Raw genomic sequence first — 14,546 nt, forward strand, 5'->3', positions numbered from 1 at the left:
GCTGCACAAGGAAAATCAGATCAAAAAGTTTTAAAAAAAATTTTTTTAAAACAAGTAAACAACAAACAAGGTGAAAATATTATATTGTGATCCATATTGAACAGGACATATTTTTAAATTTAATCTGAATTATTATTTTCTCTTATTGTCTTAAATCTAGCTAATCAATAAAATAATAATAGTTTGTAACATATGCTGAGTTCAGATGCATAAATGCTCACACCGAAAATGTAAGCACTTAGTGAAAGAGCTGGCTCCAGCTTCTTGTTTAATATGCTTCCTTAAATTATATAAATTTGTTTTTGATTGTAATGCTTAAGTTGAATTACAAGAATGTGGGGAAATTCTACCTTTTCAATTTTGGTTTATTCTTTTTACTTATCCAGTGCTTACTTATCAGATAAAAATATTTTTCTTTTTCCCAACCCTCCAAAAATTCAAGTAAAAAATTGCAATTTTTTTTCTGGTTATATGTACATTCATTAAAAAAAAAAAATTCCTTATGAATCATGTTGGTGAAGCATGTGTTGAATCACATTCAGTCTCCAAAGTTCTTTGTCTGGATGCAAATGGTATTTTCTATCCAAAGTTTATTGGGATTACCATGAATCTCTGAACTGCTGAGAAGAACTAAGTCTTTCTTAGTTGATCATCAGACAATCTTGCTCTTATCATCTACAATGTATTCTTGCTTCTCTTTGTTTCACTCAGCATCAGTTTGTATAACTCTTTCCAGGTCTTTCTAAAATCAGCTTTTTCATCATTTTTTGTAAAACAATATTCCGTTACTTTCATTTGCCATAACTTATTCAGCCATTCCTCAATTAATGGGCATATTGATTCATTTTCTAATTCTTTGCCACCAGAAAAAGAGCTGCTACAAACATTTTTGCACATGTGGATCCTTTTCCCTCCTTTATGATTTCTTTGGGATGCAGACCCAGTGATGACATTGCTGGATCAAAGGGTATGCAAGCCCTTTGGGCAAGTTCCACTTGCTCTTCAGAATGGTTGGATCATTTCACAACTCCAACAACAATGCATTAACGTCCCAGTTTTCTCACATCCCTTCCAACATTTAATGTTATCTTTTCCTGTCATTTTAGCCAATCTGAGAGTCTTGAGTTGTTTATCAGAATTTTTGGAGAGTATGTTCATCAGATTTATTTGAATAATGGGAAAAACAGTGTTTGCTAGTGGGTTTTTTTGTTTGTTTTGTTTTTAATTTCAGGATGAAAATAAACTTGCTGCTATGATCCTTAGCTGCGTCTGTGAAGCAGCCTGAGTTTTAACAGGGAGGCAAACATTAAGGTTAGTATTAATAGCTGACTTAGTATTTGTACCAAATGTTACTTTTCACTTTTCTAAATTGTTAAGAAAAATAGTTTTACTTTTTAATTACAGGTGTAAGCAAAATTTCTACCTTTACTAATAAGTAGCTCAGATTTTTATAGCACTTAATGGGTTTGCAAAGTACACATATTATTCATTTTCTTCATATTTACTACATATATAATTATACTACTCTGTGTGTGTGTGTGTGTGTGTGTGTATCTGTATCTGTGTATGTGCGCGCACACACACAACTAAATGGTATATTGGGTTAGAGTGCTGGGCCTGGAGTCAGAAAGATTCATCCTCCTGATTTCAGATCTGGCCTCAGACACTATAACTCTGGGCAAGTCACTTGAAATCTTATTTGCCTTAGTTTCATCATTTGGAAAAAGAGCTGGAGAAGGAAATAGTAAACCACTCCAACATCTTTGCCAAGAAAACTCCAAATGGGGTCATCGAGACTGAACAACAGCCACAATTCTGTGTGTGTGTGTGTATGTGTACGTTTGTGTGCATGTGAGAGAGAGAGAGAGCATGAGAACAAGTATACTGTTGGAATCCTAGTATTAACTCAACTTGAAACAAGGTGATAACTCAAGGGAGATGTTAGAATCCTAGTGTTAACTCAATGGAATTGATACAGTGCTTGTTGTTCACACCTTTAGAGAGCTCATATAATCAAGAAGTATTTAAGTACTCATTTAAGTTCACAAATATGGGAGATTCACAAAATTAACTTTGTAACTTTGTGAATTCACACCTCCCTTAACTGACTCTAGGAGGAGGAGTCAACCTTTGGGAGATCTTATATATAGAAGCTCTTAGAGCTTCAACTTAGTTAATTTGGAACATTGCCAAGAGTCGGAGAGGAGCACTCTGGATGTACAGAAGCCCACAAGCCCTCTCTCGGAGGTAAGACATTCATTACAACTTTCACCTTGGTGCTGGCTGGAGACATTTGGAGTTGAGCTAGAGGAGTCAGATCCATTCCATTTTCCATCTTTGTGGTGACTGGAGGCTGAAGGACAAACCTTTGGATTTGGAGACATTCAGAGGGAGCTCTTGGAACCAAGCAGAGAGATAGGCCATTTTGGAGGAAGCAATAAAAGATCAGAACTTTTAACACCTGGCTGCATTTGGAGTGATTATTACTTTTAACTGAAACTAAGGCTGCCTCCAGAAAACCTCCCCGAGAAACCTGCTCCCAGAGAGAACCATTATATTTTAAAGAAGAACACCACAGTATATGATGGGTACTATTTTTCCATTTTAGACATGAAACTGAAACTAGTTGGAAGAATGTGTAATTTGCTCAAAGTTATATAATAGTAATAATCTATAGGGGTGGGATCATGGATAAGCCAAAGTACCTCTTTAGATGCCTATTCCTTTGCTTGGTATGTAATTAGTCAGTTAAAGAATATCCATGGATACTACTAGTAGACCTAAGGAATAAGTAGATGGGAAGAAAGGAAGAGAATAGAAAAGTAAGAATGTAAAAAATGAAAAAGAAAAGATGTCTAGGGATTGGGGGTACCATAATAAATTGGTTTCTATAAAAGAGGAAATATGGCATCAAGAGAACTATCCTTACAGTTAGGAAGACCTGGGTTCAGTTACACAGCCTCTTAGAGCACTGAACAGTTGGTTATAAACTGCAAAGTAAATGATGATTTGCTTTAAATAGGAAAAAAAATTCTTCATCTCAGGTTTGCTGTAACAATGAAGTTACTGGCCTGTTTAAAAAAAAATGTGGTCATTACTTAATGCCTACTGTTGCTAGGGTCTGCTAGTAGAGTGCATCATTGTGTTAACCTACAAAACAGACATTTTAGTCACTAATGATAGATAAAAATAAATTAATATGAAATACATTCTTTGGCACAATCTTTCTCGGCTTTGGGGATCAGGAATTTTGTTGCAAATAAGTGTTCTGATACTGTTCCAGAGAAAGGGGAAAAAAAAGTTCTATGCTGGTAGTACCAGTTTCATCTGTATGAGCAAGAAGCTTACTTCTCTGGGGTAACTACTTCTGTTTCACCTCTGCCTTTGCTTTTGGAATCTATTGTAATGTGAAGGAGTAAGTGAATGGAAGAAATTTTAGAAGAATGATGTAGAAAGTTGAATTTATTAAACTTAGGAAAGCCTTGAGATGAAAACAATTTCAAAACAATATTTGTTGTGAATGTTAAAAGTGATTTTATTCTTAGAAGATATTCAAGATAGCATATTGAATTAGATTCAACCTACTTGTCTCTTCTCTTTCTCTCTCCTTTTTCTTCTCCCCTCTCCTCCCTCTTTTCTCTTTTTCTTCCTCTCTTTTTCTCTCTCTCTGTAAGGTTATTAATTATTAAAACTATAGTAGAAAATTAGCATGAACATTTCCTTTTCTGCCTTTTTGCTTGAAAATTCCAGTTGCCTCTGGCAACCTGTTGACCAGAATTTTAGAACTCTGATCACATAAATGTATTATGTAATAATTCTAGATGTGTTAAGCTCAATTTATTTCTATTTGAAATTAAATGACTATTGCTTTTGTATTTAATTTGTAGAAGATAGAAAACATAATTTATAAAGTAAAAATGTGGGACCAAGGAGGACAACCTTGGCAACAGTGGCCTTTGAATCAACAACAGTGGATGCAGTCATTTCAGCACCAGCAGGATCCAAGTAAGGAAGAAACTTTATTTTTAAAAGATGGTGGGAGGGAGGGAAATGCCCATCTGAATTTTATTATTACTTTTCATTATAATAATTTTTGATAAAGCATAGCCTAACACATAAATAGGCTGGTGATTTTTGTGTTCTTAAGATTTGTTTCTGCTTTCATGTGACAGTCATTCAAGATACTTAAAAATTTAAACTAACATCCCCTTTAAATTCTTATTTTCCAGCCTAAACACTCCAAGTTCTTTAAGCATATATCCTCTTATGTATGATCTTGAGTCCTTTTTCACCTTTATTGCTCTTTGGTTGCTCGTTGGCTTTAGCTCTTTCCTTCCTAAAATGTGTTAATCAGATATGTGATCTGACTAACGTAATAGTCCTAGATCCTTTGTCTCCATAATACAGCTTAAAGCTTACATTAGCATTTTTTTTTTGTTGACATGTCACATCCTTGACTTGCATTGAGCTTATAGACCGTTTAAACCTCTGCATCTTTTTTTTTACCCCGTGCTGAGGCAATTGGGGTTAAGTGACTTGCCCAGGGTCACACAGCTAGGAAGTGTTAAATGTCTGAGGTCAGATTTGAACTGCCTAGGCCACTATAGTGACTCATTCAGCCATTTCTGAATGTATATGTACTACATCTAGTCCTTATCTCTTTTTTTTCTATACCATGAACTGTTAGATACTTTACTAAAATCTAGATGAATTGTATTTGTGAATTCCTCTAATCTACCAGCCTATTAATTTGACTAAAAGAGAAAATAAGTCTAGAATGACCTGATTTTGATGTTCCTGTTTTGGTTCTTTCTGATCACCCCTTCCTTTTCTAGATGTTCTCTCATCAGCCTTTTGACAATATATTCTAGAATTTTGCCTGGAATCAAAGTGAAGCTTATTATAAGTTTTCAGCCAATAGTTAGTTACCTGTTTTGAAATGCAGGATATTTGCCCTTTTCCTCCATTGTAGTGCTTCTCATATTCTTTATGGTCTTCCATAGATGATGATAGTGCTTCAACTATCATATTTGATCGCACTTTCTGTACCCAAGAATGTAGTTAGTGTATATATCAGGGACTTGAATTCGAGTCACATTGTATTCCCTTACTACCTTCTTATTTACCTTGGGTTTAGATTCTCTTTTAGCCAATTTTATTCCTTTTTTGTTCAAAGATCATTCTCTAAGTCATAGAAACTAAAAACAAAATAGTTGAGGCTCTATCCTCTCATTATCATTGTGTCATCTACCTTGAGCAGTAATCCAATCCTTTATTTATTTTTTCTTTTTTACCCAATATAGCTTGAAAAAACCACACATCCAGAAACATAAACTTTTTTTTTTTTTTTTTTTTTTTTTTAATATTCTTAGGTTTTTCTTTCTGGCCCCAGCTTATTTTGAGCATTTATGTTCCTGATATTGGTTATTATAAGACCATAATACGGTTTTGTTTTGATGAGTTCTTTTTATATCCCCGTTAGTCTCTTTTCTACCTTATTGTAATTATTTTTAATTTGAAAATTTTATTTTAATTTAGAACAAACCTGGTTGCTATAGTCCTTAAAGTGTAAATTCCTTGAAAAACACCATGATTCTTTGGATCAGATTCTATTTCAGACATGTCTTGGCATCTTGTACAGTGACTTTTTCTCCGTTAGAATTTTAATCCATGGGATCTTACTCATTATTTCTATAATTTTCCCCCCTAAATTGTGTAATGTATCTAACTTTGCCCAGCTTCCCTTACCATGTCTATCACAGATTCTAAGGTGACTTAAAATATTTTTAATTCTACACTGACACATAGTTTCTTATTGATGAGAATTTGATCCAGAATAGAAATTCTCTCTATAAGTTGATTTATTTTTTTGAAATATATTCATTTATTGAATAAATAAATATTATATTTAATGAATTGTCATTAAAACAGTAAGTTAACTAATTTGATTTTTGCATAAAGTTCTAGGAGATATATGGATAGTTGTAATTGAAGATTTGATTTTTGTACCAATGTTTTTAATTTGGAAACATTTATACTATAGTATATTAGTTTATTTTCCTGTCCTTGTAAATTAAGAATATATTGAACATGATTTTTCTTTTACTTAGAGACCATGAAGTGTCTTAAGATGATCATTGTTATAAAGATTAATTTTTTTTTTTTGTACAATACACTGGAAGCAGAAAAAAAATGTAGAGAATTAAGCTCTCCTATTATTTTTTTCCCTTTCAAATTAATCTTTAATGTTATTGTTTTTGTTGTTGTATGATATTTGGGGACATGGAGAGACTACATCTTTTCCTCACCATTCCATCCTACTTTACCCCACCCCCCCAATCCTTTCTCTCCTTTTGACTGTTCTCAAAAAGAGTTTAGGGAATTACATTTTAAGAATTCTGGTTAGTTGGAGTTTGGTTCATTGGAATTTTGTTCTATGTATTTTTCAATTTACTTAATTTCTTAAACATCAGTATTGGAATGTAATCGAATAAGAATTTTAAAGGCATATTTTTGGATTGCCTCTAGTACAAAACATGATAGAAATGAAGTTTTCTTTTCAAGGCATTTTAGTTTGAATAGAAATATTATTAATTTTCATAGCAATTTTAATAAATAAAAAGGGATAATTTGAAAATGTAGCCACATGTGAATTATAAATGAAATTGTGCCCTGGAACTGTAAATAACATCATCTCAATATTTACTAAGCTGCCTTCAATTAAAGTAAGGAAGTATTGAAAGTGGCATAGCTATTTTTTAAACAAAAAAATATTATATTTATTAATAAACAAACATAATAAGCACTTGTCTATCCTGAGCAGAATTTTTAGCGAGGTGCAGAGATAGGTATAACATTTCATTAGATTATTGAACTTCTAGTCTTTTAGGGAAATAAGAATGGGGACTAAGACCTATAATTTTATTATATAAGGAGATCTCAGTGAGGAACTTCCTCTACCAATACAGGTACCTTTTCTTTTCTTTTTCTTTCTCTCTCTCTCTCTCTCTCTCTCTTTCTCTCTCTCTCTCTTTTTTTTTTTTTTTTTTTTTTTTTTTTTTTTTTTTTTACAATTTAGAGTAATGGCTTTGAGGTAATCTAATGATTGCTTCTTAAATATTTTTTACCTTGATCACTTTTCTACATCAGTTATTTTTATTATGGGATACTGTAATATATTTAAAAATTTTTTCTCCCCAGACTTTGCTTTAATATTTCTTGGGTTTTGGGGTCTTTTTTTGTGGGGAGAGGTAATTTTAATTTTTACAAAGTCTGTTTCTTGGATAAATTTAACTTCTGTCAGATTCAGTTACCTAAGGTGTAAAATAGAATTATAAATAAAAGCACCTCTAAATCTCAGGTTGTTGTGAGGATAAAATGAGATAATATTTTGTTTGTAAAGAAATTTTGTTTCAGTGTGATAGAGGAAATGTAAACTTCTTAAAAAGGAATAATCTTGAGTAAGTCAGAAAGTGCTAAAATGATGGTTAGTAGAATTAATTTGGAATTAGGAGTTTTATTCATTAATATTTACCATCTAGTGCTTGCATCTACTTTCTCTCTATTTTCATATCACCCCTAAAATTTTTTTAAAAGAAATTTACAAGCTTTAAAGCATTATATGTAAATGCTAATTATTATATTATTGTTGATAATAATGATAGTAATAATCTTGTGCTAAGCCAGCAATTCTCTTTCTTTCATACCTCACATTTTTTTTTTTCAGATTTTTTTCCTTTTAATATCTTCATTTGTAAAAATCATTTTGAACTGGGAAAAAAACAAAACAAGAAGCAACCCACCCTGTTTCATTTCTTTCAAGAATTCTAGTTGAAATTGTGCCCAAATCATTCTCTTCTGGATTCTCTTTTGGTGTCTCAGTCACATAATAGTTTTTTATGTGGGGAGTGTTTACTCATTTCATTTGATTTTATAAATTGGAATGTTATGTTACAGTTAATCTCTGCATACTTCTGGAAACAATATCCCATTGTTTAGCTGTTTTATCTTCCCTTGGATCTTGCTGATGTTTATTCTGATTATTAAACACTGTGTTCTTCAGGGATCTCATGAACATATCAGACTGGGGATGGACTGAGAAGCTTTCATTTATGTTCAAAACTGTTTGATTATTGCCATTTTGGTTTGAGTATTATAGGCTGTTGCGTTGGTTTGGGTCTGGGTAGGATTGGGTCATCTAGCTGGAAGACTCTGAAAGTTCAGAGTAACAGAATTGCAACTGTCCCTTGGTTTTCTCTCCTTGCCCAGATTATTCTACTTTTAAGTTTCAGGCTGAGCTAAATGCTGGTGGGTTCAAGACCCCACTCTAGAGATGGGTCCCCACAAAACCACATAGTGCCTTCCAGCTTCTGTTTTTGTTCCTTTCCCAGAATTCAAATTTAAACTCATACTTAGATCCCTGCTTCAGTCCTCACTAGATTTGTAACCAGGTATTGTGATAGACTTTTCAGTTGCTACCTGTCTCTGCTCCCTGTTCTTCATCAGACACTTCTGTACTTGATCCAAGTGACTTTTATCACGAAAATCTTGAGTTCAAATTCTGCTTTAGACATTTAAGAGATCTGTTATTCTGGGGAGTCACTTAACCTCTCTCAGCCTTAATTTTCTCTTCTATGAAATGGAGATAATAGCGCGTACCTTACAAAGTTGTTGAGAATTAAATGAGATAAACAGCTCTTTGCAAATCTTAAAGTGCTATATAAATGCTAACTTACTAATATAATATTGCAGTGACGCCAAAGAGAAAAGAAAGTGATGTTAGTTTGAAGAAGCAGCAATAAGTTTCTAGAAAATTTCTAGCTCCAAATTCAAAAGAAAAATCTATTTTTTTTTCTTTTGCTTTTAGACACAGCCTTTAGACTGGAGATGGGTTGGGGATGGGGGAAGGGCAGAAATGTCTGGGCTGTGGGACATATAAGACTCATGAAATTATTTGCTAAGGCAATTGCAGATGATGATCAGCTGAAAGCTAGGTACAACAATGTCCTACTGCTTGAGTTTTGTTAAGGTAATGATTTTGTATGGCCTGGGAATGATATAAATATCCGAATAGTTCTTGGCAGAAAAAAGATCATCATTCCCCCTTTCCCTCCACTTTAGACCAAGAAAGATTTTTAATCAGGCCTCTAATGGAAAGTGACTAAACTTTGATTATTGGAGAAGAGATTAGAAAACTTTTAGATGAGGGTCTGACATTAGCAAGCCTATGAACAGAAAGCAAAGATGAGCAAGTAACTTATTAAATGACGCTAACCTCTTTGTACCAGAAATGCAGGGAATATGAAGAATCAGGGGAATTGACACATGAGTAGCATATTTTGGGTAATGATATGGAGGATGAATGGAAGCAGCAGAAGTTAGTAGAGATAGCCAAGGAGTCAATAAATTTTTTTAGAGAAAGAACTCACAAGATCTGCTATCTTAATATGAGAGTAAGGAAAAGAAACAAAATATTTTTCAAGTTTCAAGTTCAAGTTCAAGTAAATGTTTTGTATCAGAAGGGTAATGATAACATTCATTGATAACAGGGAAATTGCCATATGAAATAGGATTAGGAAAAAAAGATAAACTAATAAGATTACATAAAAACATAAGTACTTTCAATTTAATATAGGGAAACTTTTTATATATTTCTGATATTCTGATACTTTCTTTTAACAAAATGGATATAGGTAGTAGTGGAGATATGATATGCCCACATTATCCCTAGAATCTTAAAATTATTCTGTTAATTTTTAGGTCAGATTGATTGGGCTGCATTAGCTCAAGCATGGATTGCTCAGCGAGAAGCCTCAGGACAGCAAAGTGTGGTGGAGCAGCCTCCAGGAATAATGCCAAATGGACAAGACATGTCAGGAATAGAGTCTGGTCCAAACAACCATGGGAATTTTCAAGGGGATACAAATTTTAACCGAATGTGGCAACCAGGTTTGTTCTTTTTATAAAATGGGAATTTTCCATGTAATTTAGTGTTAGATTTTTATTTTTAAAATATGAAAGTAGGATTGAAATGATTTTTAATTAACTTATTTTATGACTTCTTGAAAATGAATGTTTCCTTTAAAAGAATTCATTTCAATTTGATTTGGCCTAATCGTTTTATGGTTGAAATTATTCTGTACTCAGCCTGCTTATTAGTATGTGCCATTCAGAATTTGATTCTTTTCTTGGTTCTTCATTCCTAGGCTGACAGGGGCTGGGAACACTGTGGAAACCTCACTTGGCATCTAGGGAAGAGAGCACTTAGTGCCCTCTCTGTTTCAACCTCTGGCCTTTTCAGAAGCAGCACTGGCAGAGCAAAACATGTCCAGCCTCTAGTTAAAGAAAAATGGTGTCACTGTGATGACCATAAAAGAAATTTGCTTTGTCAATTATATTATTGCCCTTATTATCCATACACCATTTTCTTCCCTCTTTTCAGATAGTGATATCCTTCCATGCTTTGTTTATCTGTTTTGTTTTATTTTATTTTTTTACTTCTTGGTAGTTGTTAAATTATTTATGTGATTTGAATTGCTTGATAACAGTTCACCGTTTTGATTTTAGTGGTCTGCATAGTTATTTCCTTTAGTGATTTTCATTAATACAGAATAAATCTCCCAGATTCAATTCTGATAAGGATCAAATCGTTTGGCCTTTTTACATTAGGTGAACAAGCTTTTTACTTAAAAGACTGCATGCCTTATAGGACGTTTTTTTTCCCCCCCCCCCCCCCCCACTCCCATAAAATAGCCTTATAAATATATAAACACCCCAGTCTCTGATGCCATATGGTGGTTTCAGTTTGTTTTTATTTAATTGTAGCATTGAATCCCTATCACTTTCTTCCCAGGTTTAAAAATGTTTTAGCTTCAAGTCTAAACTTTTTAAATGATGCAGCTGTTACTTCCCTACCCTCAAAACCCCAAATTCTAACAGTGGTTTCCTTTGTGATTCTTGACAGGTAACTGTGTGCCTCAATTTTTCCATAAGTAAATTAAGGATATTTGTCCCTTCTGCCCCCTACCTCACAGGGATGTTGTGAGGATAAATGATTTTCATGGAAAAATTTATACAAATTTATGATATTTTTCATGGTGCTGTTGCTGAAAAAAAAAAGTGACTAGAAAATTCAGCACAAAAATTTGTTTCAGATTTCTTCATTCCATTCAAGAGAATGTTTAGACAGGCATTTGATTTTCATTTGTATAAGTCAAGCATTGCAATGGATGAAGTTATTATCCATTCAGATTATGTATTAAGGCCTAGAGAATAAATTTATCTTGAATCTTTAAGATATTTTATTTTGGATGTATTTTAACAAGGTTAACTCCTTTTTTACGTGCATATACATCTATATGTAGATGTGTATGCACATATATTCATACATACGTATGTATGTTTGTAATATATTAAAAAATTGACCAAGAAGTCATAAAGTGTCTTCATAAAGAGCTCTGATTCTTTACTAAAAATTTTACTTTCTTGAGATCTTTAAAAAAAATAACATTTGTTGATATTTTTATAACGCCCTTTTGAATGTTTTTATGCCTAAATCCTAAATAGAATGGGGAATGCATCACCAACCCCCACACCCCCCTCCAGATCAGCCATGGATGCCACCAACACCAGGCCCAATGGACATTGTTCCTCCTTCTGAAGACAGCAACAGTCAGGACAGTGGGGAATTTGCCCCCGACAACAGGCATATATTTAACCAGAACAATCACAACTTTGGTGGACCACCCGATAATTTTGCAGTGGGGCCAGTGAACCAGTTTGACTATCAGGTGAAAGATATTTTGTTACTTTAATATAGTAGATGTGAACATAATCCATTCTTTGGAAGTATCCCATCAAGAATACCTAAGATGTGTGTTTCACTTTTCAGTCCTGTACAGATAAGCACTGTTTTTTTTTTTTGTTTTGTTTTGTTTTGTTTTTTTTTATGAATAGTGTTACTTTTCATTATTAAAGCATTAGAAATTTCTTTTCAGAAGGTATTTGATTTCCTAAGTTAACATTTTAATGATGCAAAAGGCCCTTCATAGAATAAAACTTTGAGAAATTGGAAAAAATGTTAAAAGTACAATAACTACTTGATGTTTTGTCTTAAATTTATATTTTAAGAGTGGCATATTAAGTATTAAATAAAGTTTAGAATAAATGCACAGTAGTTGAATACCTTATTTATTTAAAATAGATTATATACTTAAGACATGCATAGCATACATGAAGAACATAGATCATCTTCCTAAATGCATTCATAGTGTTACATAGGATTGCAACAGCTTTTCTAGAGTCATCATTGTGGTGTTTTTTTTTTCCCATCTTGTTATGACATGATATTAAATTGTAAATATCCTTTGTAGCATCCAATTCATAACCAGGGACATAGAACTCTATGGAGGGTAGTAATATTAATCTGTTGGGATTTTCTTTATTTTTCCCTCCACTTTATTTGGATTTACTTTTAAATTTTAGTGTTAGGTGTCATTTCAAGATAACTAATTTAGAAAAAGTTAAATTTATAAGTGGGGCAATTAATATTTTAAATTTTAGAGAGAAATTGTAAAAATTCACAAGCTGAATTAGATATTTAATTATAAATGAGACTGTTTGATTGACAGTAAGCATTTGTCAGTTATATGTTCCAAATTGGTATCCAGTTGTAACATTGTTTCGTTAAGAGTAGAGTACCTGAACATTTAGTCACATTTATTCTGTACAGTTCTATGCTTTGTAAAACAGAGCTGCATAATCACCCAGCTTAGCAGCCTAATGACCACAGTAAATATGCATATGAGAAGTACTTGATATGTTAAGAAGTTTTTTTCTCCATTGATCTTGCCTTTCTCATTAAATCACAGAGCAAGCATCGTGTAACAAGAGACATGTGTAAATGAGACATGGGGAGCATAGGTAGCACAAACTATAGAGTACCAAATTTAGTATCAGGGAATCTGGGGTTCAAATCCTTACTCTGCTACTTATTACTTGTGTGGTCTTTGGCAAGTCACTTAGCCTCTCAGGACCTCATTTCCCTCATCCATAAATTGAACAAGTTAGATTAAGTGATCTCAAAGGTCCTGACCAGCTCTAAGTCTTTAGTGGTCGTGATGATTCTAAACATAAATCCCTTGACTGACTGTGAACTATTTAACTTCACCAGCAAGAGAAAACTATTATGAAGAGATTTTGTCTGTTTATTCTTTAAAATGAATAGGTCTTTAATTAATTGATGGTAGAAAATGTTTAGCATCCGAATGGTTTCAAAATCATCTCTCACAACATGGGAAAGAGTCATATATTCCTTTCCTGACATTTTATGAGAAAAATAGTGTATTAGTTTATATTGTAAAGGCTCTTTGCAGTTAGACGGGCAGAACACTTCTTACCTTTTTTAAGAAAAGCAAGCTTAGTCTCTAGAGGCTACAGAAAAATCGGTGGACACTAGTACCTTGGAATTCATGGATTTGCTGCACGCATGGATTTCTACTGTCCCAGTTCATAACACGTGTGTGTCCCAGAGAATGTATAGTATTAATGTGAAGAAAAATAAACTGCAATACTCTTTCAGCATGGGGCTGCTTTTGGTCCACCACAAGGTGGATTTCATCCTCCTTATTGGCAACCAGGACCACCAGGACCTCCAGCACCTCCCCAGAGTCGAAGAGAGAGGCCATCATTCAGGGATCGCCAGCGTTCACCCATAGCATTACCTGTGAAGCAGGAACCTCCACAAATTGGTAGATATTAACTTTATTTAGTGCACTATAATCAGCCTGATTTCCTCCTCGTGCAAAGTATGAGTTCTGTTGAGTTTTGCTATGGATATCATATAAAAGTTTTGGCTAATTTTTATTTTTAAGCTTTGCTTTTACTTCCTCCTTCTTTCTCCTCTCCTCCCCCACCCCCCCTTTTTCTCTAGTTCTTTAGTGACAGCATGGCATTACAGATAGAAAACTGGCCTCAGAACTAGGAAGCACCTAGGCTCAAGTCTTTCCTCTGAAAGTTAATTGGTTATGTAACCCTGGACAAGTCACTCAACCTCTCATAAAATAAAGAACTGTTTTTCATTAGTAAAAATTTTCCTCATTCATGGAGTTTGCTATACCAGTAAAATCAAGGTCTTTGCCCTGTCCTTATTAACCATTGTCTTATGTCTCAAAACCATTTATCTTCCCTTAACTTCTCCAAAGGTAATGCTTTTCATCAACACTGTCTCATTAATCTTTACTCTTTTTTCCCTTGTATCCTTTCTCCCTTCCTCCTTCTCTTTCCCTTCTCTCTTTTTCTCTCTGTCTTTCTCTCTCTCTCATCTCTCTCTCCCCTCCCTCCCTTTTCCCTTCTGTTCCCCCTCTCCTATCTTCCATATCCTCTTAATTCCCAGACTCCTAGAAAGTTAATCTCTATTGTCTCTTCTTCCTCTCCTCTTAGCCTTATCACTCAACTGAAACTATTCTCCAACTTTACCATTGATCTCTTAATTTGCCAAATCATCCTTTATTACTCTTTATCCTTCAGAAATTATACAGCATTTGAAC

General features: G+C 33.6%; 1 protein-coding gene across 6 annotated transcripts in view; it reads left to right on the top strand.

The window, feature by feature from the left end:
* The window catches only part of PNISR (PNN interacting serine and arginine rich protein), a 47,683-nt gene that overhangs the window by 19,686 nt on the left and 13,451 nt on the right, over positions 1-14,546 (top strand). For 3 of the 6 annotated variants that reach the window (XM_031964489.1, XM_031964490.1, XM_031964491.1), the window contains exons 2-6: positions 1,232-1,311; positions 3,888-4,005; positions 9,760-9,948; positions 11,566-11,789; positions 13,580-13,748. In XM_031964489.1, coding sequence (XP_031820349.1) covers positions 3,918-4,005; positions 9,760-9,948; positions 11,566-11,789; positions 13,580-13,748 — 670 coding nt within the window. In that variant the 5' untranslated portion in view covers positions 1,232-1,311; positions 3,888-3,917. Of the gene's footprint in view, positions 1-1,231; positions 1,312-3,887; positions 4,006-9,759; positions 9,949-10,205; positions 11,790-13,579; positions 13,749-14,546 lie in introns of those variants that run through there. The other 3 variants (XM_031964494.1, XM_031964493.1, XM_031964492.1) reach the window with 3 other exon arrangements.

This window comes from Sarcophilus harrisii, chromosome 4 (assembly GCF_902635505.1).
Source record: "Sarcophilus harrisii chromosome 4, mSarHar1.11, whole genome shotgun sequence".
Taxonomy (NCBI): domain Eukaryota; kingdom Metazoa; phylum Chordata; class Mammalia; order Dasyuromorphia; family Dasyuridae; genus Sarcophilus; species Sarcophilus harrisii.